Genomic DNA, 15863 nt, shown 5'->3' with positions numbered 1-15863 from the left:
AGCTCACTGGCCAAAATGGATACACCCTCTTGTATTTCTTACTAGGTCTGCTACTTCAATCTGTCATTTTCCTTCAATTGAGAAATACATAGAGCATTCTAAAGGACATGATGGCAAATTCCATCCACACCCAGTTTTTCAAAATCTTTCCCCAAAACTTTGATTGTTTCAAAAGCTGATAGAATGATCACGTTCAGCTATCATCTTCCTATACTTCACAAATAAACAGACAACTAGCCTCTACTACATTTACAAGTTTCTTTAACTTCTTTCTTCCTCGACACTCCAGAAGAGTATGAACTTTTTCCAAAATTCCTTCAAGAAAAAACCTCCCTCTCTTTTTTTGTGGTTATTTTTCAATAAGTGAACCTTCGATCACTCAAAAATCTAGTTTAAAGCTCACACAATATAGCCAGCAGAACAAAGAGGCACCTCGTATTTTATAAGTAATGCAAGAGGAGATCAGCTGAACAATTCCTCAATCTATAGCTCTGCCCAAGGTGAACATCTCCAAAAATGTATCTGTACATCATGCAATAAGGGAAACTGATGACCACAATATTCGAAAAAATAATTAAAAAACATGTAAGAAAAATACCTATATTCACAATGCTCAGGCCATGCACAGCGAGCTTTTCCATAATCCCAATAACAGTCATCTTCCCTCAAAGGTCCACGCTTAGCTGTTCCATGTAAAATTTAAGAGGTAAAACAATTTAATGAAACAAAAAGAACTAAGAAAGAAGAGATCCACCTTTTGTAACAAATTTTGATTTTGAATCAGGATGGCTATCATGCCACATCTCAAGCCACAATTCCCGCATTAGAACTGGAGATCTAACAATGTACCTATGATTTGCTACATGAAAGCAGTTCCAACTAATTTTAAAGTGCCATCATGATTGATAAAGAGAAGAAACAAACTGGAGTAAGAAAAGAACTAGATCTATCTATATGGGTCTTAGTTCTTTCCTAATGTTTAAAATTGTGAGGAAACTATAATATGGTCAAATGTTTGTGGGCTGTGGCATAATCTGTAATGCTATTACTCAGATGAAAGGAAGACAGAGAAGCTTTTACAACATTTTTTTCACTATGCTAAGAGAATATCAGCATAAATTGTACTTCATGTTCTTGTGGAATTTAAGCAAGCTAATGTTATTTCAGCAAAGATTATTTCATGTTTTTTTTGTTGAATATGACCTTAAAATGCAAAACTTGCTTTCCACAACCCGTGACCTTGAGATGTAGCCATAATTTTTTCTTACTATTTTACTACCCTTGGAGCACAAACCAAAAACTCATTTATTTGGCTATAAGGTTCATTCATCCTATTTAAGGGAAATGATATATACAATACATGTGAACAGACAAATATGCGTGAAGTGTATAATTGATTGCTAGATACATTTACTTTCTATTAACAAATAACATATTCGATATTAGATAAAATAAAACAATGAAAAGTCTAATATTGCAAACCCAGACATTTTATAATAGAGAATTTTCACTCATTCTCAGCTAAGCATTTCCTTTAAGCCAAGTGTAAGTATTTACTGAGCCTGAAATCCTTTGAAGCCATTGTTGTCCAAAATTGCATACAACAGTTAACGTGATTTGTAAGACATTTTACATACCCTTGTCAAGCTCCCAAACTGCTGTTCTCTTTCCAGGAAGACTGTCAGAGTCTTCATAATAGGTTATGTACTTTACCCTAGGTGACCTTGACATGTTGGGAATTACATCTGCTTCATAATGATGTTCAACATTCAGGTGCACTTGTACATCTGACCCACCATGCTCGGACTGAAATTATTAACATAGCAAAGAATCAAAGAAAAGAATATATCTTTCAATTAAGAAACTGAGTACATAGAAATGATAGAGACCCACAATTCAAATCCTCAAATGCACCCATAATAACGTGACAAGGGAGTTGGGTCTTCTATTGTTGAGTTTGGGGCGAATCAAAAGTTGACACATAACATACCATGTCATTATGAGTCAAATTAGGGGAGGCTTTTTAGGGGTCACAAACATGTTTTCCTTAGTAACATGTTTTGGCATAAATGCAGCAGGCATCAGCTACTCATTGTCTTCAGTAGTGAAGATGCAACATGAGACATCAATTCCAACCCCTTATTTTCAAAAACATGACCAATGAGAGGACAGAATATGCATTAATTATTGAACAATGCCAGAACAAAGTTTAAAATAATCCATCAAATAGAAAAAGAGGTGCATTTTAGAAGGAAATACATATGAAGTTAAGAAAAATTGATCATTCAAATAACCATATTTGTGCAGTTCAATCCTGACAAAATGCAGAAAGGAGGGAAAGAAAACTACAATTTCATTGAAGTGACTTCAACTATTTCTGTCATATACAAAGAAATTCCCTTTCTTATAGAGAATGGAGCCTTAAACAAAGGTTAGAACTAGGGCTAAATGAGGCCCTATGGAATTACAAGCCTTAGATCATTTAATCAGCTGAGCAAATAGTGGGACAAAATAAAAGACTTATTTATATAATTCATGCTAAGGTTCAATAATTTGAAGCAAAATTGACTACCAAAGAATTAATTGATTTGAAAAATGTGCCTGAGATGAAGAGCCTAATATCGTAGATCAAGAGCACATAAGTTCTGTTTTTCATAGTCATCAATCTAACAAGCATGAGCACCACACATTGAAATGACACCAAGCATAAGTGAGAAAGACATATGTTCTAGATAAGCAAGGAAAAGAAACCTGAACGTAACAGTTGTCATCTAACTTTAAGAAAAAATATACTTAACATCTGAAATTTCAAAATCATGTTATACAATAAAGATTCTTCTCCACAAAACAACAATGGAAAATTATCCTTCACATTGATGACAAATGAACATGTTCAGCATATTCAAGAAAATATCTAACGATATGGATATTGATGGTATAGGTAACTGATAAAACCAGACTAGGGTTCTACTCCTTTTCTTGCTGGAGACTATTTGTCAGAATTTGCTGGGGCGAGAAAGTGAGAGAAAATGAGAGAGGAACTGTGGGAAAATTAAGGAAAATGAGAGAGCCAACAAATTAACTAAATGGAATCAAGAAAAGCCTAAAGTTCATCTTACTCTTAGACCAATAAATAGAGCTGATGAGGTTAAAGTTAAAGCTGCTAGAATACCTTACTAGAATTGGAATTGGAAAGTAAATTCACAGCTTAATAGAAGTTAACAACTATCATAAAACCATAAATGTAATTTCACAGCCTCGTATTCACAAAATAAACTACTCTCATTCTCCAAATAACTTCAATAATACAATTTAGAATTGGAGAGTTAAAATAGCAAGTTGATAATCGAAACAAAATACGAAGAAGAAGCGATTGCCGATGAAAATTAACAATATAAATAGAACCAGCGTCAGAGCCAAGAGAGAAATCGATACCTCGCTGGTGCAGATAGTGGTGGCGGTGGAGCTTCGAAATAGATAGAGAGAGAGAGAGAGAGAGAGAGAGAGAGAGAGAAATCGAAATCGCTCTGAGATGAAATTAAAGATAAATCTCTGAGAGAGAGATCTAGAGATAGAATCGAAATCGCAGTGGCAGTGCAAACCGATCTGAATCGAAATCACGGTGGTAGTGCAGACTGATCTAAAATCGGTGAATCTGTGAGATTTGAATCGGTGAATCTGTGAAATCGATGAATCGGTGAATCTCGCTACCTCGCCGGTGCAGATGGTGGTGGTGGTGGAGCTTCGAACTCGGTGAATCTGTGAGATTTGAAGGTGAGATTCAAAATAAGGGTTTTTAGAGAGGGTTGAGAGAGAGGCGATGTGAGGATTCAATGTTGGTTTATGTCTGAAGGCCTAAGGGCTTACAAATTCTTTAATCTCAGATTTAAAATAGGCGCGTATGGCCTACCACATTTGAAGGCGTTTTTAAACGCCTTCAATTACAAAACTGTGTCGTTTTAATAAAAAAAATATATGACGTTTTTAAAACGTCGTTAAATATTAACAAAAATGACGTTTTAAAAAACGTCGCTAAAAAAACGCCGCAAAAACCCTTATTTCTTGTAGTGTTAAAGTTGAAACCTAACTTAGAAAATGGAAAAACAAGTGTTAAAGCCAAGCAAGATTTTCGAACAGCAAATTTTGCCCAAAGCCGCATGTGTGGTGGGGCTTCCCGCACATGTGGCAGTCCATTTCCAACACCAAATCTGATTCTGCTAAAAAAGCACGTTGTCCTGCACGTGCGGCCCTGTTTCCCGTAGGTGCGGGACAACTCTGTTTCAGCCAACTTCAAATAAGCATATCTTTTGCATCCGGACTCCGTTTTGAGTGATTCTTGAGCCTAAATTCAAGCCCCAGAAGTATAGTTTCCAATGGTTGTGGTTTCACTAATAAATTATAAGTACACAAATAGATATGCCCAAATTAGTGATGATTGTTCACTTTCTGTGTACCGGTTTACTACCATTTCTTCTTCTAAACCATTTTCCTTTTGATTCTTCCTATTTTCCTAGACACGGATTATGACCTGTTGAGGACTGATGAGTTTAGAACCACCAAGGCTAATTGATTAAAGAACAAGAAAGAGATTCGTTATATTCTCATGTTATGCTATGTGCATTTTGTTTGTAGGTCAACGAGGACATCGTCCCATTGTTACTAGAAGCCCAGCACTGTGAGTAATAGTCTAGTAAAGATATGCTTTTCATTATCTATTTTAATGTGTGACATGATTCTCTAAATATCGTATTTTGTTAATGTGTGAGATGATTCTCTAAATGTCGTATTTTGTTAAAATACGCAAGTTTCCAAGAAAAGTAAAATGAGTCATGAATAAGAACTGTGAATTGTTTATAATATAGTATGTTGGGCCTAAGGCCGTTCTGTTTATCTGTTCCGCTTATGCTATGGCATGGTATGAATTGTTCGGTCTTTAAGACCTAATCATTTTGGTATGGAACAAAGTGCTGTACAGAACTAAGTGCTACAGTGTGAGTCACCTCTAGAGTTCGTACGAGACACCTCTTGCGTCCATACATGCATGAATTGTGCCCAAGGGGAGATGGAGACATGTTAATGTTCCATCTACTCCATGATCAGATACAATGATACGATATGATACGTTTGGACGGAAGCTCGTTTTGATATATGATTGGGCCCGAGGCCGTTTTTTTTTTTATACATGGACCCGAGGTCATTCAGAACATACGATATTAATACAAAGGTTTTGACATCGCTATATGACTCATGTTATGATGTGTTATTTTATCTGCATGAATGGATGTCCTATTTTAAAATGTGCTTCTAATCTTTTGTATAAGTGGGCGTACCACGTACCAAATAAAATGTTTTGTAATAGTTCCATTATATATTCCACTTGAAAGGGTATGGTTTATGATGCGATAAATGGCTGTTTTGAAAAGATTTACGATACGTTTCTAAATTGTGAAGTATGTTATCCTAATGTTAAGGACATCCCTCATTAACCACTTTACTTTAGTATTACTCACTGTGCGTTAGCTCACCCCTTTTCATTTTATATATATAGGTGAGCCATCGGGGATCAACACTAGAGTTGTATCGAGGTCGTCCTCTCTGTCAAACCAACCGGGTTACGCCTCCTTGTTGAGGCCTTAATTTTGTATTGGGAACTATGTAATTTATTGAGTCTTATGTAATTGTGTGTGAGATCTGTATAATTCTGTGACTATTATAAATATGGAAGCGTATTTAATTGCTTAAGCTAATCTAAATCTTCATGTATGCACAAGCTCAATGGGCATTTTGTCTATGTTGATATTTGGTTCCGCTTAAGGCGCCGTATTTGAATACATTGTATTATGAAATTTTGTTTTGAGGGCTAATCACATGCTGGTCATGGACCAAACTTTTAGGGGTGGTTTTGGGTCGTGACAGTTGGTATCAGAGCACGAGTTATCATCTCCCCCACATGTCCATTAAGCATGAGAGTGTCAAGAATACATTTAAGTTGCATGAATTTAGTAACGAAATGATATGTTGTGCATTCTTAACGATGTGTGTGAGCCTGTTTTATCAGTTAAGTATTGAGCTTGAGAATTAGATCTCTTATGGACTTTGAGGTAATAAGAAGAGATCCATATGTATGGTTTCACAGATTGAATTTTGTAACTAAGGAGGATTCGATAATTGTTATGAAATGAGAATGGGTTACATAATGTGTATGATATTGAGGCTAAAGTTATGAAAGATGTGGAATATTGGTGTTCTTTGGATATTCAAATTGGTAAGTATAGGCATGTTTGTGGAAACGTGATGTGAAAAGAGATTAAACGTAGTTTCTATATGGACTACATGTGAAATTAGACTATGAAGAATTTTGGGAAACTGAAGTAGTTTCCAATCAATAAGGTGTATGGAATTATGGCAATTGAGAAATGTGATGATTAATAATGAGTATGGGACTTGAGAGTTAGGGAATGGTTTGATATGAGAAGTATAGAAGAAGAAATTGGCCCACCCATATCTTTGTATGTTTGTGTGTGTTAGGATTAAGGATGTATTACTATGTGTTATGATGTAGTTAGTAGATGATACCCGGCGTGTTAACAGTCTACATCTTATGACCCTAGAAGTAGATAACGGAAAGTAGGGATGAAATGGAAGTTAAGTCTTTGTTGAGGCAACTGGATAAGGTAGAAGGCATATTTCTATGCGGACGTGTCATGAGAAACAATAAGATCAAAAAAAGAAATTATGTATGAACTGAGCAAAGGAATCAAAGAATGTGATAAGAAGCGTTATGTATGTTTACATGACTATTGGAAAGTGTAGAATCCTTTTAAGTGGATAAATAGAACTTGAGCTAATGTTATGATAAGTAGGGACACTTCGATGGGTGTTTTATGTGTTTACGCTATTTGGGAGCAAAATGTTAGTTAGAGTCCATTTACTTATTTGAATCATTTAGCTACAGAACGAGTTGATCAGTGGGCTAAGAGTATGTGTTAGGAATCTCCTTATTACTTGAAGGATCTATTTTATTAGGATGGGATATGAAATTGATTTAGTGTCTTAATGTAAAATATGGGAAAGATAAGGAAACATTATTAGCATGCCTATGTAAGTTATTTGTGACCTTCGACTTTTGGGACCCACCTAATTAATTACCAATGAGATATATAAGTTGTGTGGAAACTACCATTTGGACTAATGTGGTTAAGAAATTTGTGGACCAAGGTTTGCATTTGATATTCTTAGTCTCCTTTGAAGTTATGGAAAACAAAAGAGTGTAAGCATGGTTGGCATTTGAGGTTGAACTGTGATTATTGAGAATTATGCGAATAGGAATTATGTGAATAGTAATACAAAAATATATGAGTTTATGGACAATGTGTTTTGTGTTTTACTACTATGATGTTGACTCTGTGAATCATTATAGCATTACAAGATAATTTTTGGTGACTGAATCAATTTGGATTAATAATCTGTACATATATGGTAATGAGTTAAACTCCGGTAATGAGAAAATCGACTGGTGAGAACCGTTAAGTAAAAATAAAGTAAGTGTGAATTGAAAAGGACTAAGAGAGGAAATTTTGTGGTAAAGGGAATCGATAAGTATATTTATATTGAGCGGAGACAAGAGGACTGGAACTTAAATTTGGTTGGCAACCTCATTTGCCCCATTCGTTATGAAAGTAAATAGACTAGAAATATTTCGAATTATGAAGACCATTGTTGTGAAGACTTAACTTATTAGTGAGCAAGAGCCATAAAGTCGTTAATTTAGAACTCATGTATTTATTTCGGGTTTAATTGTTGTCGGATGCATGTGTCATTGGAAATACGAATGAGCGGTGAATATTTCCTTATTCTTTAAAGAATTATAATATTTGAGAATGTTGTAATTGATAGCTTACGAGTTGCATGCAATTGAATACTTGAAGAGAATCGGATCAGGAACACTCTTGGGGTTAAGGACAAAATGTTTATACGAGGATTAATTCAAAGCTTGTCCCTTTATTGCAAAAAAAAAAAAAAGAAAAAAAAAGGAATGAGTGATCATTGGAATATAATTTATGTGGTCTATGTTATTTAGAGATGTTACACCATCAATTAAATTCGGTGTTTCCGACATGGATGATTAATATGTGATCTTGCGTGTGATGGGTAAATATTGACCATACACCTAAGCGAGTTGTTTACGACCAGAATGCTTTCGTGTGGATACGAGAAACTTGAGCTAAAATACTGAGATATTTAGATTCAGGAATTTCGATGTATGAAGACCATTATTTTAAGTGCTTAAATGAAATGTAAGCAAACTGTTTATATGATTAATTTGGGCCCTATCCTTTTGTTTGAATCATTTACGTCTACGAGGAATGGATTATTTTTTTTTAGACTACTATTACGTATTAAGAATTTCTATGGGCCTGATTTAATATTCTCCGTATAGAGTAGTAGAATGTATGATAAGTCAATATTGTTAATATGCATAAACAAGTTAGTTGTGACTTACAATGAATGGAACCAATATATGCATTAGATGCGATGCTCAGTCTACTTTGAAGTTATTGGAACAAGCATATAGGAGTTTTATGGACAACTCATTTTATGTTTGATATCATGAAGTTAACTTTAAGATCCTCTAAGCAAACATTGATTTTAAGTGGTTGTTATTTTACTGTAATTTGGGAGTTGTGACAATTGGGGTTTGATCCGTATTTGATTTTACTAATAATTTATTTTGGAAAGAAAAATCATGGTGCCCAATCTGAATAGGAAATTTCTTGCTACGGGATTTGGGTTTGCTCTTTGGGGTCTGTGAGAAATCTGATTCGAGCTGATAAGTTTAATTTTGATCACTTGAGCCTCCATTGAAGTTGAGGACTTGAATCTAAATGTGGTTATTTAAAATTTAGACATCATTTGTTAAGACCACTGTTGTGAGTATTTAAATCATTAGTGAGCAAAGATCTATGAAGTAATGGATCCAAAATTCATGTGTTTATTTGGTGCAATGGGTGCAAAATGAAAATATCATTGGCAACATAATTGGGAAGTGAATAATTCTTCACCTTTAAAGAACTATATATTTAGAAATATTGTGGAATCAATGGAGAGTTGTATACTATAGATTTGTGGGGTAAGCTAATTTGAGGATTTCAAATGACGATCAACATTAGACCAATTTGAAACATAAAGGAAAAGAGTTAGCTCATAAACATCCTTGGGATTATGATTTTACCATTTGGGGGTATATGACTTGTGGACCAGTAAATTGAGCTGCATGAGGGTTATGAATAATAAATTAATGTTTTGAGGTTGTTGAATATTATTATCAATTGGATTATCAATTGGCCAGTAAATGACAAATTAATTGTGATTTGTGGAAATATTGTATATGTCAGATGAAATAGACATTGATAAGAGCTTGAGATTTATAAACTAGACTTGTGACACGGTAAATCAAGTTTGGAGGACCAAACTTCTTAAGGTGGGGAGGATGTAACGACCCCAATATGCGTATAAGGAATTATCTTTATTTACCTATGGGTTAATGTGCTTTAATTTAATTATATCTGTTCAAATTGAAGAATTCTCTATTGAGTTTGACTTTAAAATTGGAATTGGCGACCTTTATGGGTTTAGAAATCGGAATTGAGTATATAGATATGTTAATGGGAATTTTTAGAGCTATTTGGGAAAATTAATTGGAAATTTATTTCATCAGATTCGTTAAGGTATGTTTGGGTGGTTAACTTTGCACTGCAAATTGAAGGCCTTAGAGACTTCAGAAACCAGAACAAAGTACATATTTATGATTAACATAATTTTTAGAGTCATCTGAGAAGTTTAATTGAAATTTGATTTCGTACGATTCGTAAGGGTGCGTTTGGCTATTCCTATTTGTGATAAGTATATATATAGATATCTATGATATGAGTGAACTCAACATTTGAGCCAAAAATATCTAAGGGAATGGGAGAGAGAACTGTGAAAGAGAGAGAGAGAGAGAGAGAGAGAGAGAGAGAGAGAGAGAGAGAGAGAGAGAAGGAGAGACAAAGATTCTCTAGGAGAAGCTCACCATTTATGGGGGTTTGAAGATAACTGAAAAGAATTGAAAAGGGAGAAAGAAGATCAACCATGAAGCTCGGGAAGATTGAAGAGATTAAGGGGAAAAGCAAGGATTTGAGCTAAGGTATGTGGCTTTAACTATTATCTTTGTAGATAATTCATCTACTACATGAAATCAAGGATTGACTTGGAAGATTAATATGTAAATGAACAAGTGTGTTGGGTTATGAATGAAATGGGTTGAACTCAAGGAATTGAACCTTGATTTCCTTAAATTTTCTTGAATTGGGTTCAATCTTAAGAATGATTCATGGAATAACAAGGTTTAGTGTGAGAGACAACCATGTGTAAGATATATTTTCATGCTATTGGGCATATATTGTGGAAGTTTGAATATATAGGCAAAAATGAGATTTGAATTTCCAACTTTAAGCAAGATTGATGTAATTGAGATGAAATTCTATTTGAAAGATGTTAGTTTATTATGTTGTGGGGTAATTTTACAAGTTTTTGGGTGATTAAAGTTGAAACATAACTTAGAAAATGGAAAAACAAGTGTTAAAGCCAACCAAGATTTTCGAACAACAAATTTTGCCCAAAGCCGCACGTGCGGCGGGGCTTCCCGTACGTGCGGCAGTCCATTTCCAGCACCAAATCTGATTCTGCTAAAAAAGCACGTTGTCCCGCAGGTGTGGGACAGCTCTGTTTTAGCCAACTTCAAATAAGCATATCTTTTGCATCCAGACACCGTTTTAAGTGATTCTTGAGCCTAAATTCAAACCCCGGAAGTATAGTTTCCAATGGTTGTGGTCTCACTCGTAAATTCTAAGTATACAAATAGATATACCCAAATTAGTGACGATTGTTCACTTTCTGTGTACCGGTTTAATACCATTTCTTCTTCTAAACCATTTTCCTTTCGATTCTTCCTATTTTCCTAGACACAGATTATGACCTATTGAGGACTGATGAGTTTAGAACCACCAAGGCTAATTGATTAAAGAACAAGAAAGAGATTGGTTTTATTCTCATATTATGCTATGTGCATTGTGTTTGTAGGTCAACGAGGACATCGTCCCATTGTTACCAGAAGCCCAGCACTGTGAGTAATAGTCTAGTAAAGATATGCTTTTCATTATCTATTTTGTTAATGTGTGACATGATTCTCTAAATATCATATTTTGTTAATGTGTTACATGATTCTCTAAATGTCGTATTTTGTTAAAATACACAAGTTTCCCAGAAAAGTAAAATGAGTCATGAATAAGAACTATGAATTGTTTATAATATAATATGGTGGGCCCAAGGCCGTTCTGTTTATTTGTTCTGCTTATGCTATGGCATGGTATGAATTGTTCGGTCTTTAAGACCTAATCATTTTGGTATGGAACAAAGTGCTGTATGAAACTAAGTGCAATAGTGTGAGTCACCTCTAGAGTCCGTACGAGACACCTCTTGTGTCCATAGATGCATGAATTGGGCCCAAGGGGAGATGGAGACATCTCGATGTTCCATCTACTCCATGATCAGATACAATGATAAGATATGATACATTTGGACCGAAGGTCGTTTTGATATATGATTGGGCCCGAAGCCGTTTTGTTATACATGGACTTGAGGTCGTTCAGAACATATGATATGAATACAAAGGTTTTGACCTCGCTATATGACTCATGTTATGATGTGTTACTTTATCTGCATGAATGGATGTCCTATTTTAAAATGTGCTTCTAATCTTTTGTATAAGTGGGCGTATCATGTACCACAGAAAATATTTTGTAATAGTTCCATTTTATATTCCACTTGAAAGGGTATGGTTTATGATACGATAAATGGCTATTTTGAAAAGATTTACGATACGTTTCTAAATTGTGAAGTATGTTATCCTAATGTTAAGGACATCATTCATTAACCTCTTTACTTTAGTATTACTCACTGGGCGTTAGCTCACCCCTTTTCATTTTATATATGTAGGTGAGCCATCGGGGATCAATAGTACAGTTGTATCGAGGTCCGCCTCTCTGTCAAACCAACTGGGTTATGCCTCCGCATTGAGGCCATAATTTTGTATTGGGAACTATGTAATTTATTGAGTCTTATGTAAGTGTGTGTGAGATCTGTATAATTCTGTGACTATTATAAATATGGAAGCGTATTTAATTGCTTAAGCTAATCTAAATCTTCATGTATGCACAAGCTCAATGGGCATTTTGTCTATATTGATATTTGGTTCCGCTTAAGGCCCCGTATTTGAATACATATTATTATGAAATTTTGTTTTGAGGCCTAATCACATGCTGGTCATGGACCAAACTTTTAGGGGTGGGTTTAGGTCGTGACAAGAAGTGTCAAACAAGAAGCTGTCTTTGGCATGAGTGAGATGTAATGCCTTGGTAATAAACCTTCGAAGAGAATAAACCATTAAGCATGGAAGGTCTCTTTCTCATGCCTTAAACAACAATCGAATTTGAACTGACTCTTAAACAAAGAAAACCAAGAAAGGAAGGAGGTTGCAGAGATGATTATTGCAAGTGTGAGCACATGAATGAAAAGTATGAAATAAAAGCTATCAACTCGAATAAGTTGGTGTCTAAGGCCTAAACCACCAAAGCTATGCGGACTTACAGCAATACAAGCATAATATTGAAAGCATAAGCTATCTAAGCAATTAAAATAGCCCCAAAAACACCAAAACAGTGCTGAAATTAATTTGCAAAGGCTATAAAAAGTAAGCAAAATGGAAGAGAATTAAAGCTGGCAAGCAAGCCTAAGAGGGGTGGCTAACCCCTCCACGTTTTAGACCTTAAAATCACATAATTTAGCCTCTGAAATATCTGAAAAATAGTGGCCAAAAGTTAAGAAACAACTGGGAAACACAAGGATAAAAGCTTATGGAACAAGGTTCAAGGAAGAGTGATTAACCCCTCCACCTTTGGTAGCTTTAAATCAAAAGTTTCAGCCCACCAAGGCAGTCCAAAAATAGTATGAAAACAATAAGAAAAGAGAAGAAAGAAGTAGTGTAAAGATGGCTAAAGTTATATCTCTTGAAGAGGAGTTACTCTTTTGTTCACAAACCACAAGATATCCACTCTCAAGGGCTGAGATTTTAGCTCAAGAACCTTTGCAAGGAGCCTCAAATTTTTGGTTTAGGAAGTGTATGTATAGTGCATGTATATTGCCAGATAGAGAGGGAGAGTGTTTTACAAAGTTTTGCCTTATGACAAATTTTTCTAACTTAAAACTAAGAGGGAAGGTCCCCTATATATAGAAAAATAGGTGGCTATCTCAGAAATATCTGTATTGAGCCAGTTCGTGCAGTGCATGCACATACGGCGATAGCTGGCAGTAAATATATGTTCTACCAGGAAACTTGGTTGGCCGGCCGTCTAGGTAAGGGATGGCCGACCACTAATTTTTGGTCGATCGGCCATTAATTTTTGGCCAGCAGGCCTCTGAGCGGTCAGGCTTGGAAAAATTAGGTTTTGGCTCAAAGGAGGTGCAAGGTTGTTAGGCTCTGAAACTCAAAACCGAAGCTCCTTGATGAGGAAATCGAACATTTGTACATCATAGTATTTCATCATCGAGTGTTCAATGTGAGGTGCCCAAGTCGTATGGGCGGTCAAAAATGGGATGTCTACAAGGTGCTGAAGGGTTCCATCAACTAATAACTTGATCCCAGGGAGGGGATGGCTGCATGCCATGCAAGCAGTGGCATCTACCTACCACCAAGCGATGCGCTTCCCCACCCAAACTGGGAAAATCGAAGAAGTCTGAGGAGACTAAGTGATGTTAATGCAATGCTTTGTTGCAGTGAATGGCAGTCGGGCTGCTAAAGGATTTATCCAAATGATTGAGGGGCCGAAATGAAAAGAGGTCCTAGAAGACGTGGGTAGAAAGGCAGAGGAAAAATCCATGGAGGATTTGGTGGTGGTTCGGATATATGAAAAGAATCCGAACAAATTCTTTCTCTTAAGTTCATCATTGGTCAACGCTGAACGGCTGGAGTATGTAAACTTTTTGGTCTCTAATATTGAAGTCTTTGTGTGGATGTCTTATGATTTTCTTGGTATTGATCCAAACTTCATTTGTCACCAACTCAACATCTTCCCAAGTGCTCGGCCTGTCATATAGGGAACTTGACACTCAGCTTTACACCATGCCAAGGTAGTTGCAGAAGAGATCAAAAATCTATTAGAAGCGGGGGCTATTGAAGAAGTGCACTACCTAAAGTGGATCTCTAACACGGTAGTGGTGCCAAAAAAGAATGGCAAGTTGCGAGTTTGTGTTGATTACAAAACGGTCAAACGAGCTTGCCCCAAGGACAATTTTCCACTCCCAAGAATCGACTAGCTGGTGGATCTTACCGTTGGTCATAGAAGGTTCAATTTCCTCAATGCATACTACGGCTACCATCAAATAGCCATGTATGAGCCAGATCGAGAGATCACTTCATTTATAACACCAAGAGGCTTGTACTGTTACAAGGTCATGCCTTTTGGCTTGAAGAACGCAGAAACAACCTTCCAAAGAATAGTTACGAAGATGTTTGCTCCCTTGCTTAGCCGAACTATGGAAGCCTATATCGACGATATGGTTGTCAAGAGAAAAGATGAATCTCAGCACCTCAGTGACATAACTGAAATGCTTGCCATACTTAAGCGCCACAAGTTGCGCTCGAATGCTTCTAAGTGTGCTTTCGGCATGGAGAGTAGGAAATTTCTAGGTTTCTTGGTTACCAACCAGGGCATAGATGCTAATCCCTCAAAAATAAAGGAGATACAGGAGCTGGAATGGCCGAACTTAACGCAGGACGTGCAATATCTCATCAGAATGGCAACCGCGCTGGACATGTTTATTAGCCAGTTATTAGATCGTTACAAGCCTTTCTTCAAGACCTTGAAATCTAAATTCTTCTGGGATGAAGAGTGCGATTGAGCTTTGATCGACTTGAAAATATATTTTTCTTTCACTCCGATCTTGGTCACCCCAAAGCCTGGTGAAGAACTTTATCTCTATTTGGTCGTATTTCAACACGCAGTCAGCGCGGTGCTAGTCAGAGCTGAGGGAATACAACATTTCCCCATTTTCTATGTCAGTAAGGCATTGCTCCCCGTTGAATCAAGATATCTACCATTGGAGAAGCTGACATTAGCACTCATGATGTCCTTTAGGAAGCTAGCCTATTATTTTCATGCCCACACAGTAGTGGTGCTGACCGAGTACCCACTGAAGGTGCAATTTGAAAAGTCTAACCTTTCTGGTAGAATTTTGAAGTGGGCAGTAGAATTGGGGCAATATGACATCAAATTCCAACCATGAACGGCGATCAAAGCGCAAGCCCTAGTAGACTTTGTGGCGGAATTTGCACTAGGCACTCACTTGGTCTGCCTGATGGAGACGACACATGACACCGAGCAAGATAGAATGGCTAGTGCAAACTTAGCACGACCAGCAGGGACAATTCAGCCATAAATAAACTTGCCTCCTTCCCCTTCATCTTCCAGCACACCCTTTAGTTCTATCGAGATATCAACCGCAACCAATGCTGCCTTGAAAGGAAGTGAAGTACAAGTAATAGAAAAGCAAGACAATGGTGAAAAGATTACAGAAAAAGTGACCGACCTACCAAGCAAAGAGGTGGAAGTGCAAGTAGGAAAGCTGCACGTGAAGACCTCCCAAATTTCTAAGTTGAAAATTCACAAAACTCATTTGATCGTTAGAAACTGTTCATCGGCGAGATATGGAAGCTCTACATTAATGGGGCATCCAATAGTCATGGTGCCGGGCTTGGCGTTGTATTA

The 15863-nt window shown here is 36.4% G+C and overlaps 1 protein-coding gene across 1 annotated transcript; it reads right to left on the bottom strand.

Moving 5' to 3' along the window:
* Positions 1-440: 440 nt before the first annotated feature.
* Positions 441-14475, bottom strand: LOC145802379 (phospholipid--sterol O-acyltransferase-like). The gene is made up of 5 exons (XM_082895086.1): positions 14356-14475; positions 1638-1806; positions 755-859; positions 584-683; positions 441-522 (listed from the first exon to the last, which is right to left on the bottom strand). The coding sequence occupies exons 1-5, from the start codon at positions 14473-14475 to the stop codon at positions 441-443; spliced, it is 576 nt and encodes a 191-aa protein (XP_082751212.1).
* Positions 14476-15863: the final 1388 nt, after the last annotated feature.

The sequence above is a fragment of the Camellia sinensis genome, chromosome 11 (genome assembly GCF_055761805.1).
Source record: "Camellia sinensis isolate YWXY chromosome 11, ASM5576180v1, whole genome shotgun sequence".
Lineage (NCBI taxonomy): Eukaryota > Viridiplantae > Streptophyta > Magnoliopsida > Ericales > Theaceae > Camellia > Camellia sinensis.
The sequence above is the reverse complement of the archived record's forward strand: the minus strand, read 5'-3'. Positions and strand labels throughout refer to the sequence as shown.

What these genes read in the sequence shown, in the direction of transcription:
- LOC145802379 (XM_082895086.1), bottom strand. Translation starts at nt 14,475, where the DNA reads ATGGTAGCCGTAGTATGCATTGAGGAAATTGAACCTTCTATGACCAAC. An exon ending in AGTTTGGGAGCTTGACAAGG is followed by an intron (nt 860 to 1,637) that starts GTATGTAAAATG and finishes GCTTTCATGTAG; the next exon opens with CAAATCATAGGTACATTGTT. An exon ending in ATCAAAATTTGTTACAAAAG is followed by an intron (nt 684 to 754) that starts GTGGATCTCTTC and finishes TACATGGAACAG; the next exon opens with CTAAGCGTGGACCTTTGAGG.